The sequence below is a fragment of the Gobius niger genome (genome assembly GCF_951799975.1).
Source record: "Gobius niger genome assembly, chromosome: 5".
NCBI classification, from domain to species: Eukaryota; Metazoa; Chordata; class Actinopteri; order Gobiiformes; family Gobiidae; genus Gobius; species Gobius niger.
In genome coordinates this window covers 15,756,074-15,782,151 of record NC_136856.1, presented here as the reverse complement: position 1 = coordinate 15,782,151, position 26,078 = coordinate 15,756,074, and the positions used below count along the sequence as shown (strand labels likewise).

The 26,078-nt window shown below is 40.2% G+C and overlaps 5 protein-coding genes across 5 annotated transcripts in view; all 5 read right to left on the bottom strand.

Moving 5' to 3' along the window:
- The window catches only part of gfpt2 (glutamine-fructose-6-phosphate transaminase 2), a 33,779-nt gene extending 26,446 nt beyond the window's left edge, over positions 1-7,333 (bottom strand). The window contains exons 1-7 of the mRNA XM_079556468.1: positions 7,070-7,333; positions 6,284-6,378; positions 5,364-5,551; positions 4,907-5,015; positions 4,621-4,748; positions 2,011-2,162; positions 1,751-1,923 (exon numbers count right to left, since the gene is read on the bottom strand). Coding sequence (XP_079412594.1) covers positions 1,751-1,923; positions 2,011-2,162; positions 4,621-4,748; positions 4,907-5,015; positions 5,364-5,551; positions 6,284-6,311 — 778 coding nt within the window. The 5' untranslated portion in view covers positions 6,312-6,378; positions 7,070-7,333. The remainder of the gene's footprint in view (positions 1-1,750; positions 1,924-2,010; positions 2,163-4,620; positions 4,749-4,906; positions 5,016-5,363; positions 5,552-6,283; positions 6,379-7,069) is intronic.
- Positions 7,334-8,119: 786 nt separating this feature from the next.
- Positions 8,120-8,906, bottom strand: LOC306963239 (alveolar macrophage chemotactic factor-like). Its single transcript, XM_079556741.1, has 4 exons — positions 8,725-8,906; positions 8,520-8,640; positions 8,334-8,414; positions 8,120-8,237 (listed from the first exon to the last, which is right to left on the bottom strand). Exons 1-4 carry the CDS (start codon positions 8,792-8,794, stop codon positions 8,225-8,227), a joined length of 285 nt encoding a protein of 94 aa, XP_079412867.1. The 5' UTR covers positions 8,795-8,906; the 3' UTR covers positions 8,120-8,224.
- Positions 8,907-10,691: 1,785 nt separating this feature from the next.
- Positions 10,692-11,637, bottom strand: LOC306963281 (C-X-C motif chemokine 2-like). The gene is made up of 4 exons (XM_079556803.1): positions 11,489-11,637; positions 11,284-11,404; positions 11,089-11,169; positions 10,692-10,990 (listed from the first exon to the last, which is right to left on the bottom strand). Exons 1-4 carry the CDS (start codon positions 11,556-11,558, stop codon positions 10,978-10,980), a joined length of 285 nt encoding a protein of 94 aa, XP_079412929.1. The 5' UTR covers positions 11,559-11,637; the 3' UTR covers positions 10,692-10,977.
- A 2,584-nt stretch (positions 11,638-14,221) lies between these two features.
- LOC306963486 (alveolar macrophage chemotactic factor-like) lies at positions 14,222-15,125 on the bottom strand (the record flags this gene model as incomplete). The annotated part of the gene is made up of 3 exons (XM_079557057.1): positions 14,812-15,125; positions 14,607-14,727; positions 14,222-14,306 (listed from the first exon to the last, which is right to left on the bottom strand). Exons 1-3 carry the CDS (start codon positions 14,879-14,881, stop codon positions 14,222-14,224), a joined length of 276 nt encoding a protein of 91 aa, XP_079413183.1. The 5' UTR covers positions 14,882-15,125.
- Positions 15,126-23,100: 7,975 nt separating this feature from the next.
- On the bottom strand, positions 23,101-25,328 carry LOC306963624 (uncharacterized protein). Its single transcript, XM_079557203.1, has 2 exons — positions 25,169-25,328; positions 23,101-24,278 (listed from the first exon to the last, which is right to left on the bottom strand). Exon 2 carries the CDS (start codon positions 24,274-24,276, stop codon positions 23,683-23,685), a length of 594 nt encoding a protein of 197 aa, XP_079413329.1. The 5' UTR covers positions 24,277-24,278; positions 25,169-25,328; the 3' UTR covers positions 23,101-23,682.
- Positions 25,329-26,078: the final 750 nt, after the last annotated feature.

The following is a 26,078-nucleotide window of genomic DNA, read 5'->3' as shown; positions in this document are numbered from 1 at the left end:
CAGATGCACACTGTCATTTACAAATACCACTTTGACCAGTAATAAAATCAAAACAGGGATGTTTAGAATGTCGAGCGCATTTTGCTGGGCTTTTCTTACCACAAATGAGGGCAAGAGTCACGCCCTGTAACCAATCTGCCTCATTCAGGGAACAGGCGCACTGTGTCGGCTACTGAAGGCATCAGCAGACAATACCAACTGAGCTATTTACTATAGGCCTGTAAAGACACCCAGTTCATGACACAGCCTGAAGGGAAAGTCCACCACTCTTTCTTGCCACTTATTGTGTTTACTTTCACAAGAACCTCAGAAATTCACGTTAAATCCAGCATAATGTGGCAACTCATTCTTATTGATGTTTGATGCATCAAATGGTTTAATGCTTAATATAATATACAATGGGGCCATACCATTTTATAACCCAGCATTTCCCCAAAATCGAACAGTAGTTTTACTTGTGAGTAAACATGTGAGATCAGAGTAAGCCACATGTGCGCTTTTTAATGTTTTGCTGCTTCTGCCATCTACTGGTCATTGTCCAACACGCAGGGCTTTACTCACAATTTACAGAGTCTGCGTCATTGGTCAAAATGTAAGTGCATGATTTCAAATATAAGGTTAATCAAAGACTTCAAGAACGACAGCAATCATTTATTTGCTTCAGATGTATTTACAAACTGGAGACTATCTCCATTGTGCAATTATTAACAGGAATTTGCCATTTCTCTCCAACGAGACATTTTGGATTTAACCACAAAACTGAAAAAGAAACAATGGCCCATGTTGCAATAATATATAAAAGCAATAATAAGCTGCACACAACAATTCAGAAAGAACAGCAAAAATCATAAAACCAAGATAATTAAAACATTTCAGTCATATCCTTCTATTTATAAAACAAGACATAACACATTATTTATATTTTTAAAAAAAAGTCAAATGAATCAGAACCACAACTCTCTGTTGATTGAGGCACCATCAGTCGCAATAGTCAGCCAGAAAGCACAACACAAATGTACAAAGTAAAAATACTACAATGGCCACAGAGCATGTTGGATTGAAGTAACAAGTCAGTATTACTACAAAAAGCACTGTTAAACTGACAAGATATTTCAACACTTCACCTCAAGCCATAAATGACAAACAAGAACATCAAAGCGATGCTTGAGAAGTAAAGAATACTGATATTACAAAGCAGTCGACAGATGAGGTCACTTCATCCAGTGGTTCATTGGATAATGGATTTGTGAGAATAAGAATGGTCGAAACCTGCCCCCTGTCCTCTGAGTCTCAGATTGGCTACAGAGAGACAGAGGGGACAGAGGAGGCATTGCACAGATGGTCAGAATCCCGACGGTGTTAACACATTCATATCCCGGGGCTTGAGTTTGTGTGGCCGGGGAGGAGGAGGTCGCTTGGCCTCAATCCCTGTGATTTCAATTTTCGGAGGCATGCAGTTGGCCGGGTCTTCCACATTCAGTTTGACCTGTGTGCTGGAGTAGTCCATAGTGGAAGACTTCTGAAGACCAAAATACGACTGCAGTGAGAAACCTGAAAAACAGCAAAGCAATTACAGCTACAACACGAAAAAAATAATAATATATATATATATATTACTCTCGACGTGAACTAAACCATTTAATGAGCAGGAGCAGCAGGTAAGATAAGATAAGATAAGATAAGATGGTACTTTATTGATCTCACAGATACGAGGGTAGGTACGAGCTTTTCATGTTTAAACATAACCAACCTGTGCCTGTGTCAGAGCCAGGGTCAGTGGGGGACTTTTGTACCATGGAGCGAGAACCAAAAAAGGTCCATCTGTCTCCTCCGCCTCCTTCGTTCCCCATGTCTGTGCTTGGACCAGGACAGCTGGGCTCTGGAGCTGTGAGAAATGGTGCGGGGCTCACTGCGAACCAGTTCCTGTATACACAATAGAATTGCTTTAAGCAAAGCAAAAATGGTAATAATTTGGCATATTTACAGTGATTCTTGTCAAAACAGACGTACCTGCGGCTGAGTGCAGGTGATGATAGCGGAGTAACACTGGGGGTGACAGAGGGGGTGACGGAGGGGGTGACAGAGGGGGTGCCTGCAGGAGTCGACTGTGCTGATGGTGTAAGTCTGTCCTCCTTAAAGTCCCCACTTGGCATCTTCAACTTCTGTATAAAAAAACAAAGAAAAATAATCATTTACAAACTCAACAATTTTTTATTTGGCGTTGACAATTTCAGCAGTTATAACAAAATATAATGAAAAGAGGTCAGTGACTTTTTCAGAATCAGAATCAGAATAGCTTTTATTGCCATTGTTTGTAAACAGGTTCACAAACTAGGATTTTTTCATTTATTTTTTCTTAATGCAAAAATAAAGGAGCAATAATGACAAAGTGCATCACTTCGTGGGTGACAGTTGCTGACCTGAGGCTCCCCTGGAGGGGAGAGAATCTGACGAAAAGTAAGAGGAAAATCCTACACAAAACAGGTGACTTGTGACGTTAGATAAGAAATACAGTCACTCTAATATTATCTGTGTAAGCAGTGTCATATACAAGCTGTTTGTAAACAATAGTCCTTATGTCCTTATAGTCTGAAAAGTATCACATCTGAAATAAACCAAACAACAAACACTGCTTTTCCAGGCATCAAGAGCTATTAGTATTAAGTTAAGTCTCCATTCGTCCAAACTTCCATCTTCATTTCCCGCCTGAGCAAATGCTCTGAACGCGTGTTGTTGTTTAGGTTGGTGTTCAGACTGAGACTCCTGGAAATAGGCCAGAATAAACATTTCTAACATCTAGCATAATGCGCCATATAGGACAGGCACGTGTGATAACAAACTCACATTATTGATGCGGGTGAGCCTGGTAAATGGACAACAGCACAGTACACAACGAAACGAAAGACGTACAAAACAATTACAAAAAGACTAAAACAGGCGTTCAACAACGATGCTGTCGGTTTACTATAGCCAAATAACCAACTTATGTCAACAAGGGCACACAAGGGCACGTACACAAAAGAGACAATCTTTGTTTTCCAGGCGAGAAACAGGCCATGGCTGTTTATCTCATTGTAATCTTTGTTGGGATTTGGCACAACAGAAATGTTGACTGTACAGATGATGATAGCTGTCATCACCACCATCATGTTTAAAAGGCTGGGCCGTCTGTTAGCTTGCCTCCGTAACAAAGTGAGAGCGAATCGTGAAGTATTACGCTGAGATGTAATAAATAATGACTTTGAAAAGATTCATATAACGTTACAGAACATAAACCGTCAAAGAGAAGGACTGTTTTTCTCGTTCAATCGTCATTAACCCTCAGAAACACAAGCCAGGCGAGTTAGCGTTAGCCGACAACCGTTAGCTTCCTGGCCTGTTAGCTTCGGCCTGCCTCCCCGTTCTGAGTAAACGGATTTAGCTCACAATCATTTACATACCTTTTTATATTGGGCTTTTTGTGTCTTTCCAGCTCGGTGTATACTTTCATCTTGTCCATAATTGCAAGAAAGAGAGAGTTTATGGAGATACTATTTGAAGAAAGGTAAAAGGGATCGTACACTACGCAGGGAGTGTACAGACTTGCTCCTGTATGGAGCGCTGTGATTGGTCAGTTTGGTTACAGCAGGGAGCTCGCGGGGGGCGTCGCCTGGCAACACATCTGCTGCTTTGCTATGTCATGTTTTTTACCATGTCTATGATATTTACCAATAGAACAATGAGGGAGGAACAGTCAAACCAACTACAACACTAGCGTACTACAAGGGTCCTGAACACACACGCTAATCCCTCTGTTTTTTCATGTGTCTGAGCAAACACACCTTGGTCCACCGTAATTTACACATTTATTGGTTTATTTGGTTGGGACAGTGCACGTTGTTGAACATAAAAGGATCTCATGCATGTAAACCAGCCACACCGCCATTCCCCATGCACACACCCTCATTCCTCATGGCCTATTGTACGTGTTTTTAGTGATAGGGGAAACTGGCGCAGACACGGGGAGAACATGCAAACTCCACACAGAAAGGCCCCGTCCAGGTGGGGATTGAACCTAAGTCCTTCTAGCTGTGAAGCACGATCGCTAACCGCTGTACTACCGTGCCACCCAGCTTTAATTCAGAATATTTCCTGTGGTTTCATTTTAAAACAATCTTTGAGCTATTTTTGCAACTAAGTGTTTTTTATTTTACAAATGGAGTTTTTATTACACTTTATTTGCTGCTAAATCAGCTCAACATGTTATTCTGCTACTGAAAACAACACCTCATTGGTGGCAGCTTAATCCTCTGGTCCCCCTTCAACTTGGCCCCCTTGTACCACTGCCTTGTTTGCCTAACACTTAGTGTGGGGACAGAAACTAGCATAGATTTTCTGTCACAGACGACGTGTGAGCCGTGCGCATAGGCATACAGGAGTTTAAAATCACATGGCTTTCAAGAGACAGCTCAGATTGATTTTTACAAAAGCTGTTAATAATAATATAAGAGTTAATTTAATGAACAACACATGGCTATTGTAGAAGTTCTCGGACCCCAGAATTGGACAGTAAAATACATGTATTTAAAACTAGACATTTTTTATAATCTAAGATATAAGCCACAAACGGCATATACTCACTGGCAGTGTGCCATCAGGTCGAAGATGAAAGCGCGTCTCCTCAGCAGAGAGGCCCTTGCGGGGTGAGTACCCAGTGTCTGTGAGGCCGGCCTGGTGCTCGAATCTTTGTAGATTCTCATGGCTTTGCTCTGGTCAAAATACGACATAAGGTCAATGTTGGCAACAGCCAGTAAGAGCTAGTATTTCATTTGCATAACTATATTGTTATTATGACACTTTTACATACTGTAGGTTAACAGTATACTTTCTATGGACATATACACAAAAACATTAGATTTTCCCTTACTCATCAGTGCACTCATTAAAGTGGTGGCTTTGGCCTTTACCACAGGCGCAGGTGACTTGGCTGGTCCTGCTGCCTCAAAAGTTACCAACTTTCCTCCACTCTCAACTTCCTGCAGGCATACACAAGAATAGTCAGTTTAAAACATAAGGAAAAACAAGCAAAAACAACACAAAAACAATACATTAAATTGCAATAATAGATTAATAGTAAGAGATTGAATACATTCAACTTATTTCTGCCGCTCTTCTAAACGCAAACATTTCCCCATGTGGTAAACAGACCACCAACGTCACAGAGCTTGAGGTCAGTTTTAAGTTCAATGTGTTGCTCAAGGGCAAATTGACAATATAAAGCCAAAGATCAAAGATTAAGCAGATAGATCGTTAATGAACACCCAGGTCCAGTTACAGGCCACAATTACATCACTGATGTTATAATGTAGTAATGTATAAGGCACCTCTGCAGCGTTCCTAAATCTGTTCTTGGGGATGACTGGATCCCTCCACATCATGTTTCCAGTCAGGTCCAGGGGCGGCGAGTGCATCGGGGCATCTATCAGTTCATCATAGCTCATATTGCGCCGGATCATTGTTATTGGGAAGGACATGGCGCCAAAGCGGGAGGGCGAGTTTCCAGACTCAATGGCTGAGTAAGAGAAAAACTTTAGAATCCGGGCGTAGAAATACCACTTGCAAACCAGACAAATACTACATTTCTGTTCATGCATACATCTGCTATCATCAATGTTTTGAAGAATTGATTTTGCTATGTCCTCAAAATCCATGATGATGATGAGAGAAATATCAATACAAAGTAAATTACAACACAACATGTTTGTAGCTATGGCTGCCCGTGAGCAAAAAAGGTTCACGTCCAACCCTGTTCATAATTTTTGAGATAATAAAAAATGAGGTCCGAACCAGATTGATTTATAATGATTGCATGTTAAGTGCTTTGCAAAGCTTATACTAAAAAAAGAAAAAAGTATTTTCCAACATTTTAATGCAGGGCTTAATGCAATCCCCACTTTGAGCGTTTCTGAAGGTGGATGACCTGGGAAATATACTTTGTGGATCTGCCAAACATGTGACATGATATAATATAATATATGATATAATATATATGATATAATAGAGAGTAATGTGTATGTAACTGTTTGCTCTGCTCCCCCTTTCGACCAGATCAGTCCAAAAACGTTCCAGTAACAATTGATTTGCAAATCAAGCACCTTTTTATGAAACTGTTATGTAATAAATTGTTTCAAATACTTTGTCATGCAGCCTCTCGAATGGCATATCTGTAGATGATTTATATGGCAGTCATAGCTCAATGTCTATTCAGGTAGTCACATTAATATTTCAGCCGTCCCTGACTTACCTGGGATGTCTCCTTGCTGTGAGGACATGTTGACCGCAGATCGAAGCCTTTTGTAGAACACTTGAAAGTTTCGGACTTTGTGCTTGAATCCCAATCTGTAAAATTGACCACATCATTCTTTAGGCCCTCCTGCATATGACAAACGCAACGTTGATTTATAGCAGAATTTAAACAATGATTTGGTTATGAAAAGAGTTAATTTTAACCAAGAACACTGTGTTAATGTTACAGTACAGTGTAGTGTTGCTAATGCCTCAAATAGACAGGAGTCTCGTTACTTCTAAACTGTCAGTTCAATATCACGTCATAAGCCTCTCACACAACCGCCCGTCTGTTTTGGTTAAGTTTGCACCATGTTATGTTTAAAATCTTAAAAGAGAAACGCATTTGTGTTTGATGAGGCTTCACCCTACAGTTAAAAAAGAAGCTATGTTAATGTACAGGACATATGAGAATCTGCAACACCATAGGCTACAGTTTTCACTGAAACTTGACTTGCTTTGGTTGCTTAGTTATAACTTGTAATGTATTTTGGCTGCGCATGTCTCTGTTATTTTCCAGACATCTGACACATTGCTATCCTATTTTTGATACTGTGCACGTCAGCCTTCCTCGGTGACTTGCAAAAACAAGAAAGTCACGCAATTTGGTCTTCGGTTGCGCAGTGCAAGCACAAAACAAATACAGCAATAATTACAAAAATAGGCTACTTCAATGCGTTTCACAGATCGACATACATTGTCATCGGCTAGATAAGTCATTCTGTTGAAATCAAGACGCACGAACCTTGTTGTCCTTCTGCTTTTGGCCACATGTAGAGATTTAGCTGCTCCAACAGCGTCGAAATGACCGAGTCAAACCGCAAAAATCTTCTGTTTGTTCATCCATGACTTTTGGACATGTAAACTGTAAACAGAGCACAGGAGGCACGCCGCGCTTCCCACAGGCAACAGTGGGCGCACTGCCACTCCTCCCGGGACAGACGGAAACGCGCTCTCCCGGAAAGTGGCCACTGCTGTAACGTGATCACAGAGAAGTGACACTGACCAGCGTCAAGTGCGGAGCACGCGCGCAAAGGAGCACATAGTGTTACTGACATGCAGCCAAATCAATGGAAGATGGTGGTAAGCATGCGTATTGTTTGTTTTAGGTTTGCACAACACTGATAAACGTTATAGGCTATAATAACAAGCAAAGACACCGAGTTAGGCCCCATTATGTTGCAGTTACTGTAAGTGAAGTTTAGGATAGACTTTGTGCTGTAGTATGACATCGTGCTACTTTAACTTTCGACATAGGCTATCTTTACACAGAGTTGTATTAGTTGAATGTTTTGAGTGGGCTACTTTTTATTGTGTAAAGATAAAAAACGACATTGAAATGTGTGTATCAACAAAGGGACAAGGATTTGGGAGGACAGCAGCCCGGATCAGTTCAGTGACAGATGAGTGTTGTAATCCTACTCCTGACCTGGATCCTTTTTTGCCTCTTGTAATTAAAGTGTATCCGAGCCGCTTTTTTTTTTTTTAACTCGAGTGACGCCATTCTGCGTGGTATTTCAATCACTTTCGTTTTCTAAATTGCACCACCAGGCGGCTCTGTTTATCAAAGAGCGTCGACTTACCAATGAACGAAACACACAAAATACTGTATACATTTAGAACATTTTATTACAAAACTATATGTAAAAAAGAAAAAAATCGAAACTGTACAACAGTGAACGGAAAAACAGCAAATAAAGCACAACGAAGCATTGAAACATAAATTAAATTAAGACGACACAAAGGGCATAGAAATGTTGGACATATTTTTGGCAGCATCAGCGTCTCTTTCTTCATTTACACTTTACATTCCTTGTAAACTCCAGGTGAAGACACATGAGCTGGAGGTAGCCGATTGGCATCACAGCATCTCAACAGTTGGATTTGAGGATTTATGTTTTTACTTTCTGGCTCTGATTGGAAAAAGAGCAGAAGAAAGTTCAATTTACAGCACACTGTATATCACCTTGGTCCATTTATAGCATACAGTAAAGTGATGTGGGACTTACTTGATGATTTTAGCCAGAAATTTCCTCGCAACTGGCAGGTTTGGGTTCAGGCAATAGCGGCCACCGTTTCTGTTGGTGATTCTGTAGGAGGTAAAGATATTTGTTGAGAAAATGCAATGTCCAAAACATTGTCCATTGTGGCCAGCTTATGTTAATAATCATACTAAAGCAACTACAGCAACTTACACAATCTCAACTTGGCTGCAGAAATCAGTTTGAGGGTAGATCTGAATGTCTGAAATGTTTCTCTTTGCATCCACCACAGATCTAAAGGAGGCACACAAGCACTGCTCTCCAGACTGGGTACCTAGAACATAAACAATACATGATAAGACACCTCGTATTGAAAAATGAAAATCTAATTGATTGAAATGTTTCTTTAAAAGCTCACGTTGTGCATTGCAGATGAAAGCCAAAGCGGTGAGGACCAGCAGGGCTTGGATGATGTTGCGGTGGATCATGTTGACAGAGGCGACTGGTCGGGTCAGGAGGAGCTGGAGAGGCTGGAGGAGCTGGAGAGGCTGAGGTCTGAGGCAGGTGGGTCTGTGAGGATCTGAAGTCTGGACTCTGTCTTTTATACAAGCTTAGAGGCATTGCATCATGGCTCAGAGAGGGGAAATTTATTTTAACTGGAAAGTGAAACTGTTAGAAGCCGCAAAGTGAAAGCCCCACACTCACCCCTCGCCTTCTATTGTTTGGTCAAACAAGTGATACATTGAATAGTGGTTGTTTAAATGATTGAAATATAGATAAGATTAGATTAGATTAGATGAGATAAGATGAGATGAAATAAGATAAGATAAGATAAGATAAGATAAGATAAGATAATTAATGAAGTAAGTAAGTAAATGCTTTATTTGTCATTGTTCAACCGTACAACGAAATTGTGTTTAGGTGTTAGTCCTGAGCCGCTGCGACTGTGCCGTGCCAAAACCTGTCTGGCTGCCTTCAGTCTCCTCATCCTCTGAAACGGCGCACTGCCTCCTGGATTTCAGTGTTAATTTTGACAACATATTTTAATCAACTTTTAGTCTTAGTCTTTTGATGACAATGTAATCGATATTTTAATTATAGTATCATTATAATCATATTTAATCAAGGTCTTCTGCTTCATGGAGCTTCTTCCACATGAACAAAGCACAGACCTGCTCCTTTGGCAGAGGATTTAAATGATATGAGGCTCTCAGACTGTCAGTGGAAGTTTGGATGATTTTAGTCTCTTCTTTTCATTTTCATTTAGTCTTATTTTTGTCGACAAAAATAATATCTAAACATTTTAGTCATAGTCTTAGTCTAATGAAAACGTTTAGTCTAATTTTAGTCCTTGTTTCCTGTCGCGGCCCCTGTGACACCTCCACTGTGCTGCATGTGTGGAGGTCTCTCGGTGTCTCTTCAGTGTTTCTGAAGAAGAAATTTGCAGGTAAATGTCTTTAGCTCATAAGCTGGCGTTTTTTTTACTTTTAAAAAGCTGCTTTCTTTAGGACATTTAATGGCCTCTTAGCAGTTAAAAAAAAAATCCCAAACCCCACCAAAAACATGGCAAAGATGTAAAAAAGCATCCAGCAAAACAATGTGGATCACAGCAACCACTAATGCAGAAAAAGGCAAATAAGGCAGCTGTACCAAGAGAGAGGGAGGTTGCTGCTTGTTTACATGTCGCCATGATGTCAATAAATAAGAAAATTGGAGTTTATTGATCTCACAATGGAGAAATTCACTCGCTACAGTTCTCACGAACACTCATAAAATCACTGTAATATATGACGTACTGTATCAAAGAAATAAAGAAAACCTGTTTTCAGTCTGACTGTGGCTTTGGCCCGAAGAGGAAATCCCTTTACCTGCCATCACTTTGAGGAAAATGTATTTTAAAGCAAATCACACAGTTTTCAGTTATTGAGTCATTTAATTAAAGCTGAGGATTTTAGTGAAAAACACTATTTCCCCACCGAACAGATCGCAGACAAACTCCAAGGCCTGTGTTTGTGCACAGCCGTATTATAATAAAAACACAACAATATGTCTCTCCTCAAAGTGAGTCTTCCTCAGGGTGTACACAGAGTCACAGATGTCTCACTTTGCTATTAGGTTATTAGTGTATATTTTCAACACTGTGACAGTAGTGTGAGGACTGCAGTGTAGGAGTCTGAAGCATTAGTATTGTCTACTGTGCAGGGGCCGTGGTTAACACCTCGATCTCATGCACAGCACGGAAAGAGCCTAATGTTATATGTTTCCAGAGCTGGTAATGGTACAGTGTGGGATATTGATGAAAAGGGTTTTAGATACTTGATTGTTTCCTCAAGAGAATGTTCTTTCATATTCATACTAATGTCAAAACAGACAAAATACTGTATACATTTAGAGAATTTTATTACAAAATTATATGTATAAAATAACAAAACTGTACAACAGTGGACCCATGAACGGAAATAACAGCAAATAAAACAAAACAAACATTAAAAACATTAAATTAAGACTACACAAAGGACCTAAAAAATGTTGGACATATTTTTGGCAGCATCAGCGTCTCTTTCTTCATTTACACTTTACATTCCTTGTAACTCCAGGTGAAGACACATGAGCTGGAGGTAGCCGATTGGCATCACAGCATCTCAACTGTTGGATTTGAGGATTTATGTTTTTACTTTCTGGCTCTGGTTGGAAAGAAAAAACAGAAGAAAGTTCCATTTATAGCGTACAGTATATCACTTTGGTCCATTTATAGCATAAGGTAAAGTGATGTGGGACTTACTGGATGATTCTAGCCAGAAATTTCTTGGCAACTGGCAGGTTTGGGTTCAGGCAATAGCGGCCACCGAATTTGTTGGTGATTCTGTAATGGGTAAAGATATTTGTTAAGAAAATGCCCATGTTCAAAAACTGTTTAGTTGCTTCATTGTGGCCAGCTTATGTTAATAATCATACTAAAGCAACTACAGCAACTTACACAATCTCAACTTGGCTGCAGAAATCAGTTTGAGGGTAGATCTGAATGTCTGAAATGTTTCTCTTTGCATCCACCACAGATCTAAAGGAGGCACACAAGCACTGCTCTCCAGACTGGGTACCTAGAACATAAACAATACATGATAAGACACCTCGTATTGAAAAATGAAAATCTAATTGATTGAAATGTTTCTTTAAAAGCTCACGTTGTGCATTGCAGATGAAAGCCAAAGCGGTGAGGACCAGCAGGACTTGGATGATGTTGCGGTGGATCATGTTGACAGAGGCGACTGGTCGGGTCAGGAGGAGCTGGAGAGGCTGAGGTCTGAGGCAGGTGGGTCTGTGAGGATCTGAAGTCTGGACTCTGTCTTTTATACAAGCTTAGAGGCATTGCATCATGGCTCAGAGAGGGGAAATTTATTTTAACTGGAAAGTGAAACTGTTAGAAGCCGCAAAGTGAAAGCCCCACACTCACCCCTCACCTTCTATTGTTTGGTCAAACAAGTGATACATTGAATAGTGGTTGTTTAAATGATTGAAGTGTAGATCAGATAAGTGAGTAAGTAAGCAAGTTAGTAAGTAAGTAAGTAACTAAGTAAGTAACTAAGTAAGTGCTTTATTTGTCATTGTACAACCTTACAACGAAATTGTGTTCAGGTGTTTGCCCTGAGCCGCTACAACTGAGCCACGTCAGATCAGGTCAACCGGACCAGCATGTTTTTGGAGATAGGGGTAACCGTAGCTTCCGGAAAAAAACCTGGCTGGCTGCCTTCAGTCTCCTCTGATCCTCTGAAACGGTGCAACGTCTCCTTCAGTGTTGATTTTGACAACATATTTGAATTAACTTTTAGTCTTAGGCTTTTTAGTCAAATGTAATTTAATTTTAGTCGAGATTTAGTGAAAAATGTTTTCTTACATTTTACTCTAGTTTTAGTCGGCTAAAATTGCATGTAAATTTAGTTGACCAAATGTAGGACAAATTGTGTCGACTTATCGTTAATGATATTTATTTTAATCATATTTAATCAAGGTCTTCTGCTTCATGGAGCTTCTCCCACATGAACAAAGCACAGACCTGTTCCTTTGGCAGAGGATTTAAATGATATGAGGCTCTCAGACTGTCAGTGGAAGTTTGGATGATTTTAGTCTCTTCTTTTCATTTTCATTTAGTCGACAAAAATATCTGAAGATTTTAGTCATAGTTTTAGTCTCATGAAAAACTTTCAATGGGTCGGCAAAAATATCACTTTGACTAAATTTGTGGCTAAATATTTTAGTTGATGAAATAAACACTGCTGGGTTTGTCCCTGTTTCAGAGCGTGGTGTCCTGCACTGGTCAACTCCACCTCCTCCTTCCTCTTCCTCCTGTGCAGCTCCCTCCGCTCCACAACAGTCTTTCATCGTCTTCTGGGAAGAGCTTACTTACCATTAGTCAGAACAATAGTAGGGCCAGATGGCATGTGTGGCTTAGCTGCGAGTCTTGTCTGGATACCTCCTCGTTTGTCTCTTCCTTGTTTCCTGGCGGGCCTCCTGTCGCGCCTCCTGTGACACCTCCACTGTGCTGCAGGTGTGGAGGTCTCTTCGTGTCTCTTCAGTGTTTCTGAAGAAGAAATTTGTAGGTAAAGGTCTTTAGCTCATAAGCTAGCTGTTTGTTTACTTTTAAAAAGCTTCCATCTTCAGGACATATTTTGGCCTCATAGTAAAAATATCCGACAAATCCCACAAAAACATGGCAAAGACGTACAAAAGCATCCAGCAAAACAATGTGGAACACAGAAACCACAAATGCTGTTGCAGAAAAAGGCAAAAAAGGCAGCTGTACCAAGAGAGAGGGAGGTTGCTGCTTGTTTACACATCGCCATGACGTCAATAAATAAGAAAATTGGAGTTTATTGATCTCACAATGGAGAAATTCACTCGCTACAGTTCTCACGAACACTCATAAAATCACTGTATTATATGACGTACTGTATCAAAGAAATAAAGAAAACCTGTTTTCAGTCTGACTGTGGCTTTGGCCCGAAAAGGAAATCTCTTTACCTGCCATCACTTTGAGGAAAATGTATTTGAAAGTAAATTACACAGTTTTCCTGTATTGAGTCATTTAATTAAAGCTGAGGATTTTAGTGAAAAACACATTTTCCCCAGTGGACATATCGCAGACAAACTCCAAGGCACTCTTGACGGTTAGGTTAAAAGGCCTGTAATTGTACACAGCCATATTCTAAAAAACAAAGTGAGCCTTCCTCAGGGTGCACACAGAGGTTGTTAGTGTATATTTTCAACACTGTGACAGTACTGTTAGGACTGTAGTGTAGGAGTCTGAAGCATGATCTCATGCACAGCACGGAAAGAGCCTAATGTTATATGTTTCCAGAGCTGGTAATTGTACAGTGTGGGATATTGATAAAAAGGGTTTTAGATACTTGATTGTTTCCTCAAGAGAATGTTCTTTCATATTCATACTAATATCAACCAAGTGTTGACTTAATAATGAATGAAACAGACAAAATACTGTATACATTTAGAGAATTTTATTACAAAATTATATGTAGAAATAACAAAATTGTACAACAGTCGACCCATGAACGGAAATAATCGTAAACAAAAACAAAATACAAAAAACAAAAACAAAACATTGAAACATGAATTAAATTAAGACAACACAAAGGACCTGCAGTGTGTTAGATGCAACTATCTTTGCCTCAGCATCTCTTTCTTCATTTACACTTTACACTCCTTGTAACTCCAGGTGAAGGCACATGAGCTGCAGGTAGCCGATTTGCATCACAGCATCTGAACAGTTGGTTTTGAGGATTTAAATGTTGCCTAGTTTCTGGCTCTGGATGGAGAAAGTAAAAAATAGAAAAATGTTCAATTTATAGCATACTGTATATCACTTTGGTTCATTTACAGCATACAGTAAAGTGATGTGGGACTTACTGGATGAATTTAGCCAGAAGTTTCTTGGCAACTGGCAGGTTTGGGTTCAGGCAGTAGCGGCCACCGTTCTTGTTTCTGATTCTGTAGGGGATAAAGATATTTAGGTAAGTGAATGATTATGCCCTAATAATATCAGGTGGAGAACAGGGCAGAAGTTAGCTTTATGGGAGAGATACAGTTATTGAAATAAAGCAGAAAATATCCAAATGTTTCATTATTTTGGGAAGTATTGGGCCAACAAACCTAATCTTATGGCACCACGCAAATGTTTTTGAATATTTTCATCAATTCCGAAGATCATTGTGAGAAAATGCCATGTCCATTGCTCCATTGTGGCAATATTATGTTAATAATCATGCTACAGCAATTACAGCAACTTACACAATCTCAACTTGGTTGCAGAAATCAGTTTGAGGGTAGATCTGAATGTCTAAGATGTTTTCCTTTTTATCCACAATGGATGTGAAAGAGGCACAGTAACACTGCTGTCCGGACTGGTTACCTGAAACATAAACAATACATGATAAGACACCTTGTATTGGAAAATGAAAATCTATTTGATTGAAATCTTTCTTAAAAAGCTCACGTTGTGCATTGCAGATGAAAGCCAAAGCGGTGACGACCAGCAGGACTTGGATGATGTTGCGGTGGATCATGTTGACAGAGGCAACAGCGACAGGAGGAGCTGGAGAGGCTGGAGGAGCTGGAGAGGCTGAGGTGTGAGGCAGGTGGGTCTGTGGAGATCTGGATTCTGGATTCTGTCTTTTATACTATTTTAGAGGCACTGCATCATGGCTTAGAGAAGGGAAACTTCTCTGAAACTGGAAAGTGAAACTGTAAGACGCTGCAAAGTGAAAGCTGCACACTCACCCCTCTCCTTCTATTGTTTGGTCAAATAAGTGATACATTGAATAGTGGTTGTTTAAATATTTGAAGTATATATAACATAAGATAAGATTGGACTTTATTGATCTCACAATGGAGAAATTCACTTGTCATAGCTCTCAAGAACACTCAGCAAAATCCCTATATTACACAGGGGCGACAGTGGTACAGTAGTAGAGTGGGTTGTCTTGTAATCACTGTATGAATGAGAATGTGAATGTGATGTTCAGCACTTTGCGTGCCTAAAGCAGGTAGAAAGGCACTATATAAATGTGACCATTTGATATGACGTATCAGAGAAATAAAGAAAACCTGTTCTTAGTCTGACTATCATTGCCTTGTTTTGTTATGGGTTGTCTGTTCCCTGCCGGGGACTGCAGATGTAAATCAGCCTCAGGCTGACTCTGGTACAATGCATCAAATGGCAACATTTGATGCATTGTACTTTTAAATAAATAAACACTTTTAAATAAATAAACCAAAAAACAACTAAACTATGGCTTTGGCCCGAATAGGAACGACCTGCCATCACTATGAGGAAAAGTTCTTTGAAAGCAAATTACACAGTTTTCAATTATTGAGTCATTTGATTAAAGCTGAGAATTTTTGTGAAAGCACTTCCCCGCAGTGATCAGATCGCCGACAAACTCCAAGGCAAACTCTTGACGGTTAGATCAAAGGCCTGTATTTGTGCACAGCCGTATTATGATAAAAACACACCAGTATGTTTCTCCTCAAAGTGTTCCTTCCTCAGGGTGTACACAGAGGCACTGATGTCTCACTTTGCTATTAGGTTATTAGTGTATATTTTCAACACTGTGACAGTAGTGTGAGGACTGTAGTGTAGGAGTCTGAAGCATTAGTATTGTCTACTGTGCAGGGGCCGTGGTTAACACCTCGATCTCATGCACAGCACGGAAAAGCCTATTGTCTGTTTCCAGAGCTGGTAATGGTACAGTGTGGGATATTAATAAAAAGGGTTTTAGATACTTTGTTGTTTCCCCAGGAAGGTGTTCTTTCATATTCATACTAATATCAACCAACGTAGGCTAATTAAGTTATTTTTTTCTGATTGTTTCTCAGACAAATTTCACAAAAAATACCAATAAGCAGAAGCAGCAATATTCACATCCGTTTCCTTATTTGTTTAATTTAGAATAAGAAGGTTCCACTTCCCTTAACAAGTAAACCAGGTTCAATTTCAGTGATCAGTATCCAACATATTGTGTATTTATTGCAGCTTCTTAGAGACCTCATCGACCTGCCACATACTGTGACTCTGAGATTGGGTCTTCAGTACAAAATAACGGGTAAGAAATGAAATATAAAAAACTAGGGTCCGTTTTTTCCCCCCCCAATAAAATATGAAAAAAAACTGGGTCAGTTTTTTAGAGGAACTACAAACTATTCAAAGGTCATGAGTATTGAACTCTAAATAATATGGAATCCTACATTTAACGTTTGGTATTGTGACACCTCAATATTGTGAACCCAAAAACCTGTGAACTTTAAAGAGCAGAGGAAACTTTGAGACACGGGTGGCTTTTGCACATTGTGACAGTTTTCATACACTTGTGGTGATGTGGTCAGAAACAGGATGAAAAGAAGTGCTTGATTTTTGAATAGTATTTTAACACCCTGCTATAGCACAGTGGTTTGTTGACTTGCAGAGCTTTCTCCACTACGCTCCGTTTTGACATTGGCAGAGTGCACTTAGCTTGAATATTTTATACTTCCTTCTCTTTGAATCTTAATGGAGTTCTAAATGTACCCATATAAGAACTATATAGGATGTACGTAGGTTGTGGTCCCAGGGTGGTGTGGGTGAAGGGTCGCAGATTGCAGTGGAAAGTTACATTAGGCTATTTATCTGTGTGGGGGCTAATACAGGCTTTAGAGGGGAATGTCCCTCCGCTTCTGAGTATTTCTCTTAAACCAAAGGAAACAGTGAAAAGTGCATGGACTGATGTCACACTTCCTTTTGTGTCGTTTCAGTCACACTTCTTGTTTCTTGGGGGCTTTCAGTGGAAATTGAAGTTGTCCGATTGCACAATGAGTGATTTGGAAATGGTATTATGTTTTACTGTTATTGTAAATTTATGGAGAAAGAGTAGATGCTGCAAACTAAAGCCGATGCACTTTTTTAATATCGCTGTGTGTAGCATCTTCAATTATGTTTGTGGCACACAAAAATAAACAATACACGAGAGCTTCTCAAACTTTTCACACCAAGTCCCCAGGCCAAAATCAGTCAAATCAGGATGAGTCAAAAAAAGTCTCACTAATACAAGCCTAAACACGGGACAAGCCAAGTCTATGTAAGAAAAATGGCCTTACTTACTGTAAATGCATTACTCCAGCATAAATGAAAATATCTCTAAATGAATAAAGTCAAAAAGTATAGCTGACGCTGAGTACGGACTTAGTACCACCACAGTTTGAGAGTCACTGATCTACACTGTGCTACTTTCATAATTAATAAATAATCTCATTTTCATAGACGGGAACAGGAGGACTATTACTGTCCCAATAGTAACATTGGTTACATTTAAATATATTTTGATACAATGATACGGCTAATAGTTATACATGCGTATCCAATGACATCACACATAGTTCTGGCCGCCATTTTGAATACCGAAGTAGAATTATGCAGTACTAACATGTAACAATAACTCTACTCAGGATGAAAATGAAAGACAACTGATTGACAGTGGCATTTTATTTACTCGTAATCATTGCTCAAGATAACGGTTAAAACACAGAGACGCACCTTTATGTGATATAAACGACAAATGTGGCACAGACGTAGCAGCTCTGAGTGTCGAGCTACAGCAGGATTTATTAAAGATCTGTTTCACTCCTCAGACTAAATTAACACATCAAAGAGGAAACAGAACCTTTCTCTGTGATTTTTACAGTTTGTCAACAGTCTCAGTTTGAGTCAGAGTTTAAGCTGCTCAAGATGTTAGCATGCTACTGGTTAGCAACTGTTCATAGGATAAACACGTGTGGCTCACATCTATGAACACTGAGGAAATACTAATACTACAGTAAAAGCTCAGCTCTGACCTCTGTCACATGTTGTATCCAAGGCTAGATGTTTGGAGTGGGGTTCAGGGCTTTATCTTGGAGAGGTCAGAGCTGAGCTGTTGAAGCTAAATGCTAACTGGTAGCATGCTAGCATCATGAGCAGCTTATACACTGACTCACTGGTTTCTTCACATAAACGTGTGTCTCTGGGGCCGTGTTTTTACTGTTTTCTTCTTGAGCAATGATTACAAGTAAATAAAAATGCCACTGTCAATCAGTTGTCTTTCATTTATACCCTGAGTAGAGATATTGTTACATGTTAGTACTGCATAATTCTCCTTCGGTATGCAAAATGGCTGCCATAACAACAAAAGTCACATATTGTTTATATTGTTTATTAATGGAAAGCCCCTTGAGTTGTAGCATCTCATTTTCGAGGGAGTCCACAAAACAGTCAGACAGAACACAGAAATGGCACTAACAGCAGTGTGCACCGTTTACAAGCAACAAAACAAACAAAACAATCATAGGAGAAACAACAACAAAACAGTTACTCAACACAATTCCAACTAACATGACACAGAGAAGACAAGACAAACAGAAATGCTCCATCAACCACCCTCCTCCCTCCAATCCAGATAATAACATTATAGCAGGTAGTCCTTACTAACAAGGACCATTTGCTAGGGCTTGCGTACGGTATAAATATTATAAAATAAAATGAAGATAACAATTACAAGAAGATTAAGATAAAATAACAGCAACAAAAAACAATAATAATAAAAAAAATAAAATAACAAAAATAAAAAATAAAAAGAAGCTATTTAAAACAGAGACAAGGAGTCTTAAGATAGATAAATAAAGATGCTCTAAGCCTAGTGAAAGATGTTATGGATCTTATCGAGACGGGTAGCCTATTCCACGCTCTATTCCAATCTCTTTGTAGATTAAGGGCACAACAAATGAAATGCACTGAGTTCTTCTCAAAGAGTATGAAAATGTTGCAGGAGTTAGCAGTTGTTTTAAATACAGGGGGGAATCAAAATAAATGCATTTAATTATAAGTAAAATCCAATGATATTGACGTCTATTGCATGGTTTCAACCAATTAAGTTTTCCAAATAATTCACAATGATGTGTTCGATATGGACATTTAAGTATAAATCTGCAAAGAGAGTTGAACGGCGTGTTTAATGACTGAAACGCAGTTAGATGCCCTGTTCCCCCGGTGCAGTATCACGAGCATGCACACTGGCTGTTAGTTTTTAGTTCTCGTATGGTTTGATAAGATATCTTAATTTGATAAATTTATAAAGGGGAATTTGTCTTAGGCTACAGTGCCGTTGGTCGTCTGCACACACAGCACACAGGTCACATCCACAGTTCTCCATAAGACAGGACAGAGATGCATTAAAACAGTGTACAACATTCTACTTCAAAATGACATACAGGTGAGAAGTGCCACAAACGGTGGCAGTACGGCGTGACTTTATATTCTCCACTGTGGTTGTAGTATATGTGCTATAGAAATAAACTTGACCCTGACCTTTACAGAGAGCACTCAGAACCAGACAGCAATGCCAAGTCTTAGACGGCTCTCAAAGAGGGCACTGTAGAACATCGTCATTATCCTAGTACTGACTCCAAACAACCACAGGCCTTTAAGAGTGTAGCCTTTGACTATTTTTCCACACAAAAAGTCTACGGGTTACTCCATTTGAAGTTACTGATGACAAAACAGCTGTGGACAAAAACACCGTACTTTTTAGACAGACGTTCGCTAAGTGATTATCCCAATAAAACTTCATGTTCGGTGCATTGATTTCTAGATGCTGGACTCTCTCAACAGGCTAAAACAAGAAACCGGAAACATGATTGCGCTTCAACAAAAACGCGGAAGCATGCTGACTCATGAAAAGGGCTTATTGTTCATTTTACTTGAAAATCAGAGGTCTTACAGTAATATCTCAAACATCAGACTTATTTTCACTTTCATATACAATCATCTTCTTGGCCTTCCCTTTGCTTCATCATTTCCTGACCAATTCCCTTTATCATCCAATGCACATTTAGACTTTTTTCTTTCCAGTTTCACTTCTGTCTTCCTTTGGCCCTTTTCTGTAAATACTAAATGTAACGAAACACAGTCCATGGTTTACTTTTTACAATAACATGTCAAAAATCGTGTGTTACACAGTGGCAACTTCTTTTTAGGATATTTATTTTTCAGGGGTAATACAACAAACAAAAACATGACTAAATTGTATCTTAATGCTTTGCCAAATTTTATCCTACACATTGAAAAAAGAGTGCATTCTTAGGAAACACAAGCGTCGGCTGAAGATGTAATCCACAACCAAGCTTTGTGCTTTTCTCTACACAGGTCACAAACAGTTTGTTTAACCGGGAATCTTGATACTTTCTGTAGTATATTCAACTATGACCAACCGCTTTATCAAACCCCTATATTAATTTGAAAGTGACATGTTGGCTATAATGTCATGGTCGGAACTATCCCGTATTTAACACGTGATTAACCTCTTAACCCCCACCTTAACCGACCACATTTTCCCCAGTTTGGTTTTATCCAGATCTAAAAGCTTCTTGAAAAAAGCGTCAGACCCAGTGACAAGAAGGAGAGGGAAAATGACAAAATGATGAATGAAAAATTTGACAAAAAAGCAATGAAAAGGTGAAAAAAGAGCAACAAAAATGTGATGTAAATGCAACAAAAGAGCGTCAAAAAGTGGCAAAAAGTGATGATGAAAAAGTAAATAAAAGTGACGTCAACAATGCGAGGAAAAATAACAATTTAGATCAATGTAGATGTAGCTTTCAAATGAGGTGCTACTCTGGCCTATAGGCTGCAACCTTTTTTTGAAGCTGAAGTGGAGAAAATGCGCTTGGTTAAGGCCGGGGTAAAGAGGTTAAACCAATATAGTCAGACCTGATGTCGTAGATATGGTTGACCTATACACAAAAATACTGTATACAGTATTTCTTGTTGTGCCTGTGATGACAGATGTCAAAATCTGTGACGAAGAACTCTCAATCACAACATCCCTTTAAAACACAAATCCCCTTTAGAGGATCTTTGATGTTATAAAAGAGGCGATGAGGTGGTTGGTTATGTAAATTTCTGGGATAGAATGAGGTGATAATGAAACCTTGTTGTAAAGCGGGCTCCATCTTGTGGCCACATATGAAACTGCAATCTAGTGTGTCAACACTTGGCCATTTTTGACACATGACACTTATTTATTTATCCATCTTCTTGTTTTCAGATTAAATGCTGTAATGTTTTCGGATGAGAGTAGAAGCTATTTCCCCCCGTAGGTCCTATATTTGTTTGTTATGTTGGATTTCCTTGTGAATTATCAATAAGTTAAAAGACAAAACAGATCCTTAGTGAATAAGTCTTGTCACCAAGAACATCTGCACATCAGCAGTTTACACAGTAATTTGTTCAGGCCCAAATTAATTGAGATTATTGTATTGTCACCCGAAAACCAGCAGATTATGACAAGACTATGACTACTTTTAACTCCGGCCTTAACCGAGTGCATTTGCTCCACTTCAGCTTTACCCAAATCTAAAAGGCTAACGCCTCATTTGAAAGCTAAGACCTGCAAAACTAATACAAACAAATCTTTTTCCCTGCGTTTTTGCCGTGTTGTCTTCACTTCTTTTTTGCGTTTACGTCACACATTTTTGTCACTTTTGTGTCACATTTTTGCCACTTTTTATTCCTTTTTTGTCTCTTTTATGTTGCTCTTTTGTAGCTTTTTTGCTGTGTTCCTGTCACCATTTTTTGTCACTTTTTCCCCATATTATTTACGCTCTTCTACCACTTTTCTTTTGCTTTTCTGTTGTGTTTTGTGTCACGTTTTTGTCACTTTTTAATCCCTTTTTTTGTCGCTCTTTTGTTGCATTTTCATTCTTGTTTTCATTCAATTTTTGTTTCTATTATGACCCTTTTTTCCAGAGGCTTTTAGGTTTGAGTAAAGCCAAACTGGAGAAAACCTGCTCAGTTCAGGTAGGGGTAAAGAGATTAAAACCTTTGTTCAGAAGTGGAAAAAGCAGAAGTGGGTGATTTTATGACAGATTATGAGGCTTTGGCACTGACAGACGGGTTTCTCCTGGTTTGTTTTGAAGCGAGTCATCGCCGTTTGCCTCCGCACATTTGCCGAGTAGGATCCCACGAGTTACCATAGAAACCGCATCACATATGGGGCCAGCACAGCGGAGCTGAGCTTCGATGGGCGAAATCTAGCATGAAGACAGACCAGTAAAGTATCAAACGCGTTTATTCATTAATTCACAAAACACTTGAAGATATAAAAGAGCTTCGTCACATCAAGTGTATAGGCGTCAACACGGACACAGAGATCGCAATATTTGTACATAATCATCTGCATTTTAACACATGTACAAGGAGTGTGCTTTACATTGAGACACACAGGGTCGCTCTGGAGTCTGAGAATGTGTTTTTGGAACATTTATATTAACTGGATGGTTTCAACATCAAGATCTGAGAAGTATGTCTATCAGGCAGCCTCTCGTTTCACAATCTGTTCAGTGTTTATGTTAAAGCCACTCTGAGGAACATTTAAATGTAGAAATGAAATGCAAGTGTTTCTTTTGGGGGTTTTAATTGAACCAAAAAAGAAACATGTGTCTTTGTCTGGATGGGCTCACCTCACCTGAGATCTTATTGTGGTGCGTTCCAGGCAACCGGTAACTGGTAAATTTCCCAGCTCCCACTTGGAAAAATGCCTTGGAATGCTGCTCGAATTGGTAATTACAACTTGGAAACTTGGAAACCTCAAGACTGCTGAGATGAAGACCGTAATGGCGGGCCTCAGTGGAGGTGCGCCGGATCAGTGATATGAAAGTTACTTTTGGTCGCAGCTTTCGACATAACATTAAGTTAACGTTAATGTTTTTAATGAGATTGGTGGTTTGGAGAAACTTTCATTCAACGTTAGCATCTTATGAGCTAACTGTTGTCGCATTAGCCGTTTTTTTTACATGCGAGTTTATTCACCTGGAACGCTCTGAGGTCGTAAGTCCTAATTTTCAAGTGGGAAAGATACCAGTTACCTGTTGCCTGGAACGCAGCATTACTCTTTACTTTTCAGGGAGCGCGACATCACCAGCTCGTCTCCATGGAGATGTTTAACTTTACATACATTAGGCTATTTTCATTGTGAGGAGCGCGTTTGGGGAGAAGGTTTGTTTTTGTCTTGAGTTTCACAGCAGTTCAGTTCTTCTTGTGACATGGCAACATACAGTAGAGCCTGGAATGTTCCGCAATGTGGCTTTAACGCTACAAAAATGTACCGACGAGTCAACAACACAATGAAAAGCCAGCGAAACCTTTGTAAATTCGATAGCGTGTAGGCTGTTATAGGTACTGAATGCGACAGATTTTTGTTTTGCGATAATTGACAATGCTGATATTCAGTTTCTTTTCTCAATGTTATTAAAACCCTGTGCTGCTCTGCCATATTTTGGAGTCTCTTGTTTTGACAATGCTCTATATTTCAGCGATGGCGGGCAGCATACAGGCTCGTGCGCGCGCCTCCCTCCACGCCGACCTACAATCCGAGATCCACTGGGAAATGAGCGACGGCTTCATGCTTCCTGGACCCTGCCTCTCCTCCTCCCCCATCACCACCGCAATGTCCGTCTGTGGTGCGCACCCATTCGGAGGCACGCCGCTGTGCAACTCGGGACAGCTGCTTTTGCGCTGCGGGGTCAGGTCTGGATTGGAAGCGTTGGGGATGCTGTGCGCCCTCTTCCTCTCGTTGGATCTGGCGTACTTTGTCCCATATTTGAGACTGCCGCCGGGGTGCCCGTAAAGATGCTCCAAGGGGTCAGAGTGTCCGTAGCAACCGAGCTTGCCGTCCTGTGCGTGGTTGCCGTGAGATGCGCTGTCCCGGGTTGGGAATGTGGGGTGGGCCAAGTGGCAGATGGACAGGAAGTAGTCGTCGGAGGAGCTGACGGGACGGTGGAGGCTGCTGTAGAGGGTGTTGGCGTCGTTCATCTCTCTCACTGTCTCCTCTGAGCCCTCTCTGATGGTGGGCAGGAGGGGGGTCCGCTTCGAGGGCAGTCGGGGCCGCGGCCGCATGTCTAAAAGGGGTAGATGAACGGTTAAGTAGGGATTTGCTGGGCAGAACATTCCTTAGTTACTCTCTCATATTGAAGAATCAGGGTTTAGTCCTGGTTGAGACCCTGGTTTAGCCCAAGTTTAAGCCTTGGTGTAATTGATGGCATTTTTTGTGATGCCCTTACATGTCAACCCCTCCATTAATCTTGACATTTAATTAGATTACAGTATGTGTTTGCTTATTAATTTACTTATTAATCCATTTTCTATCCACACTTGGAAAGAGCACATACAGTGTGACGTTTTGTGGCTGGATCTGTTTACATTGTGATTCCAGGTCTTTTTCATTAGCGACACTGGTAATATACAGTAGGTTCGCAGTTATGCAATCTCATGTGTTTTCGAATTTTACGTAACAGTTCTTCGGGCATGCGAGACATGCTAGATTAGGATTTCAGACATTTATTAAAATCATCTTGCCTCGACTGCATTCATCACACCTTGTTACTGTGTGCAGCTTGATATTAGTTCAACTCATACACACCATCCTTATTTACTTTGGACTGGCAAGTGTAAACAAGCCCCAAAATACAACCTTCCCCGATCTGTTTTTGGCCAAGACGCAGCAGAAATAGAAAGGCACGAGTGCTCAGCCCAGACGTGTAAAAGCCACAGAATGTCCCCAGCCTATGTTTTGCTCCGTGCCGCGTATTGTTCTAGCCCTGAGCGTATATTTTGGTATGGCGTCCTTGGTGCCAAAAATAGTGCATACCCAAAACCCCAAAATACCAGCCTCACCCAGTTTCAGTGTACGCACATATTGCTATATTTAGCTCCCACCTTGAGTGTACAAAAAAACGGCTCAGCATCACTACACAAGTCTATTCAATCATTACCAGTCATCAAGGCTCACCTGCTGGCAGACGCGTATTGTCCAGGGAGGTCTGTGTTGTTTTGTGATCAGTCCAGAGGTGGAGATGCTTTCCTGTTGTCTGCGTTGCGTCTCTGGCCAGAGGCAGCGAGCGAAGGCAGATTTATCTTCTACACTCATCCCTCCCTCCCTCTCTCCGTAGCTTACTTTTTGCTCTGCCCTCCTTCCCTGCTTCTAAAAATAGCTGCACCATCCATTTCCTCAGCTCTGGCGCTTCACTGATGGAGACCACGTCGGGGAAAAGGACAGAGATGTGCAGCATAAAGGCGTGCATGTGTGCTATTGAGAAGGAGTTGAATAAAAGTGATTTTGTACGTATTGATTGTCATAAATGTCAATCCCTAATGAGCTCGGACAGTAGTGGGCTTTGTTTGTGGGGCAGCAAAGACGTTGGACCTTAATTGTGTAAAGCAATAATGTGCATGTGACAGCGGTGCACGTGCAGAGCGGAGCAGGTGGATCCCAGGCGCACAGAGAGCTTTAACCTCGGGCTCCTCGTGTGACTCACATGAGCAACAGTGAGCCTTTGTGCAGAGGGACTTCCATTTGCCTTCCAGTTTGCAATCAATACTAATCTACCCATGAGTCGAATTATTCTTTTTTATGTGTTTTAGATTTTAATCAATTAAATACTGCACACCTTTCAGGGACCAAGTGGAACCTCCTGGCATAATAACCCATGGCAGTTTTTGGCCATATTGCAAGTTTTATTTTGCTAAACACTGCTGCATTGTTAGGTATCGTTAGCTCTGCTTGTAATTAGATAACAAATCTTTAAGGGTTCATATTCTTCTGAACTGGCATTTTGAGCTTTCACTTTATGATATTGCTGTTCCCCTCATCCAAAACATACCTGAAGCTGTTTTGTTTCATTCATGAATGTTAATCCTGC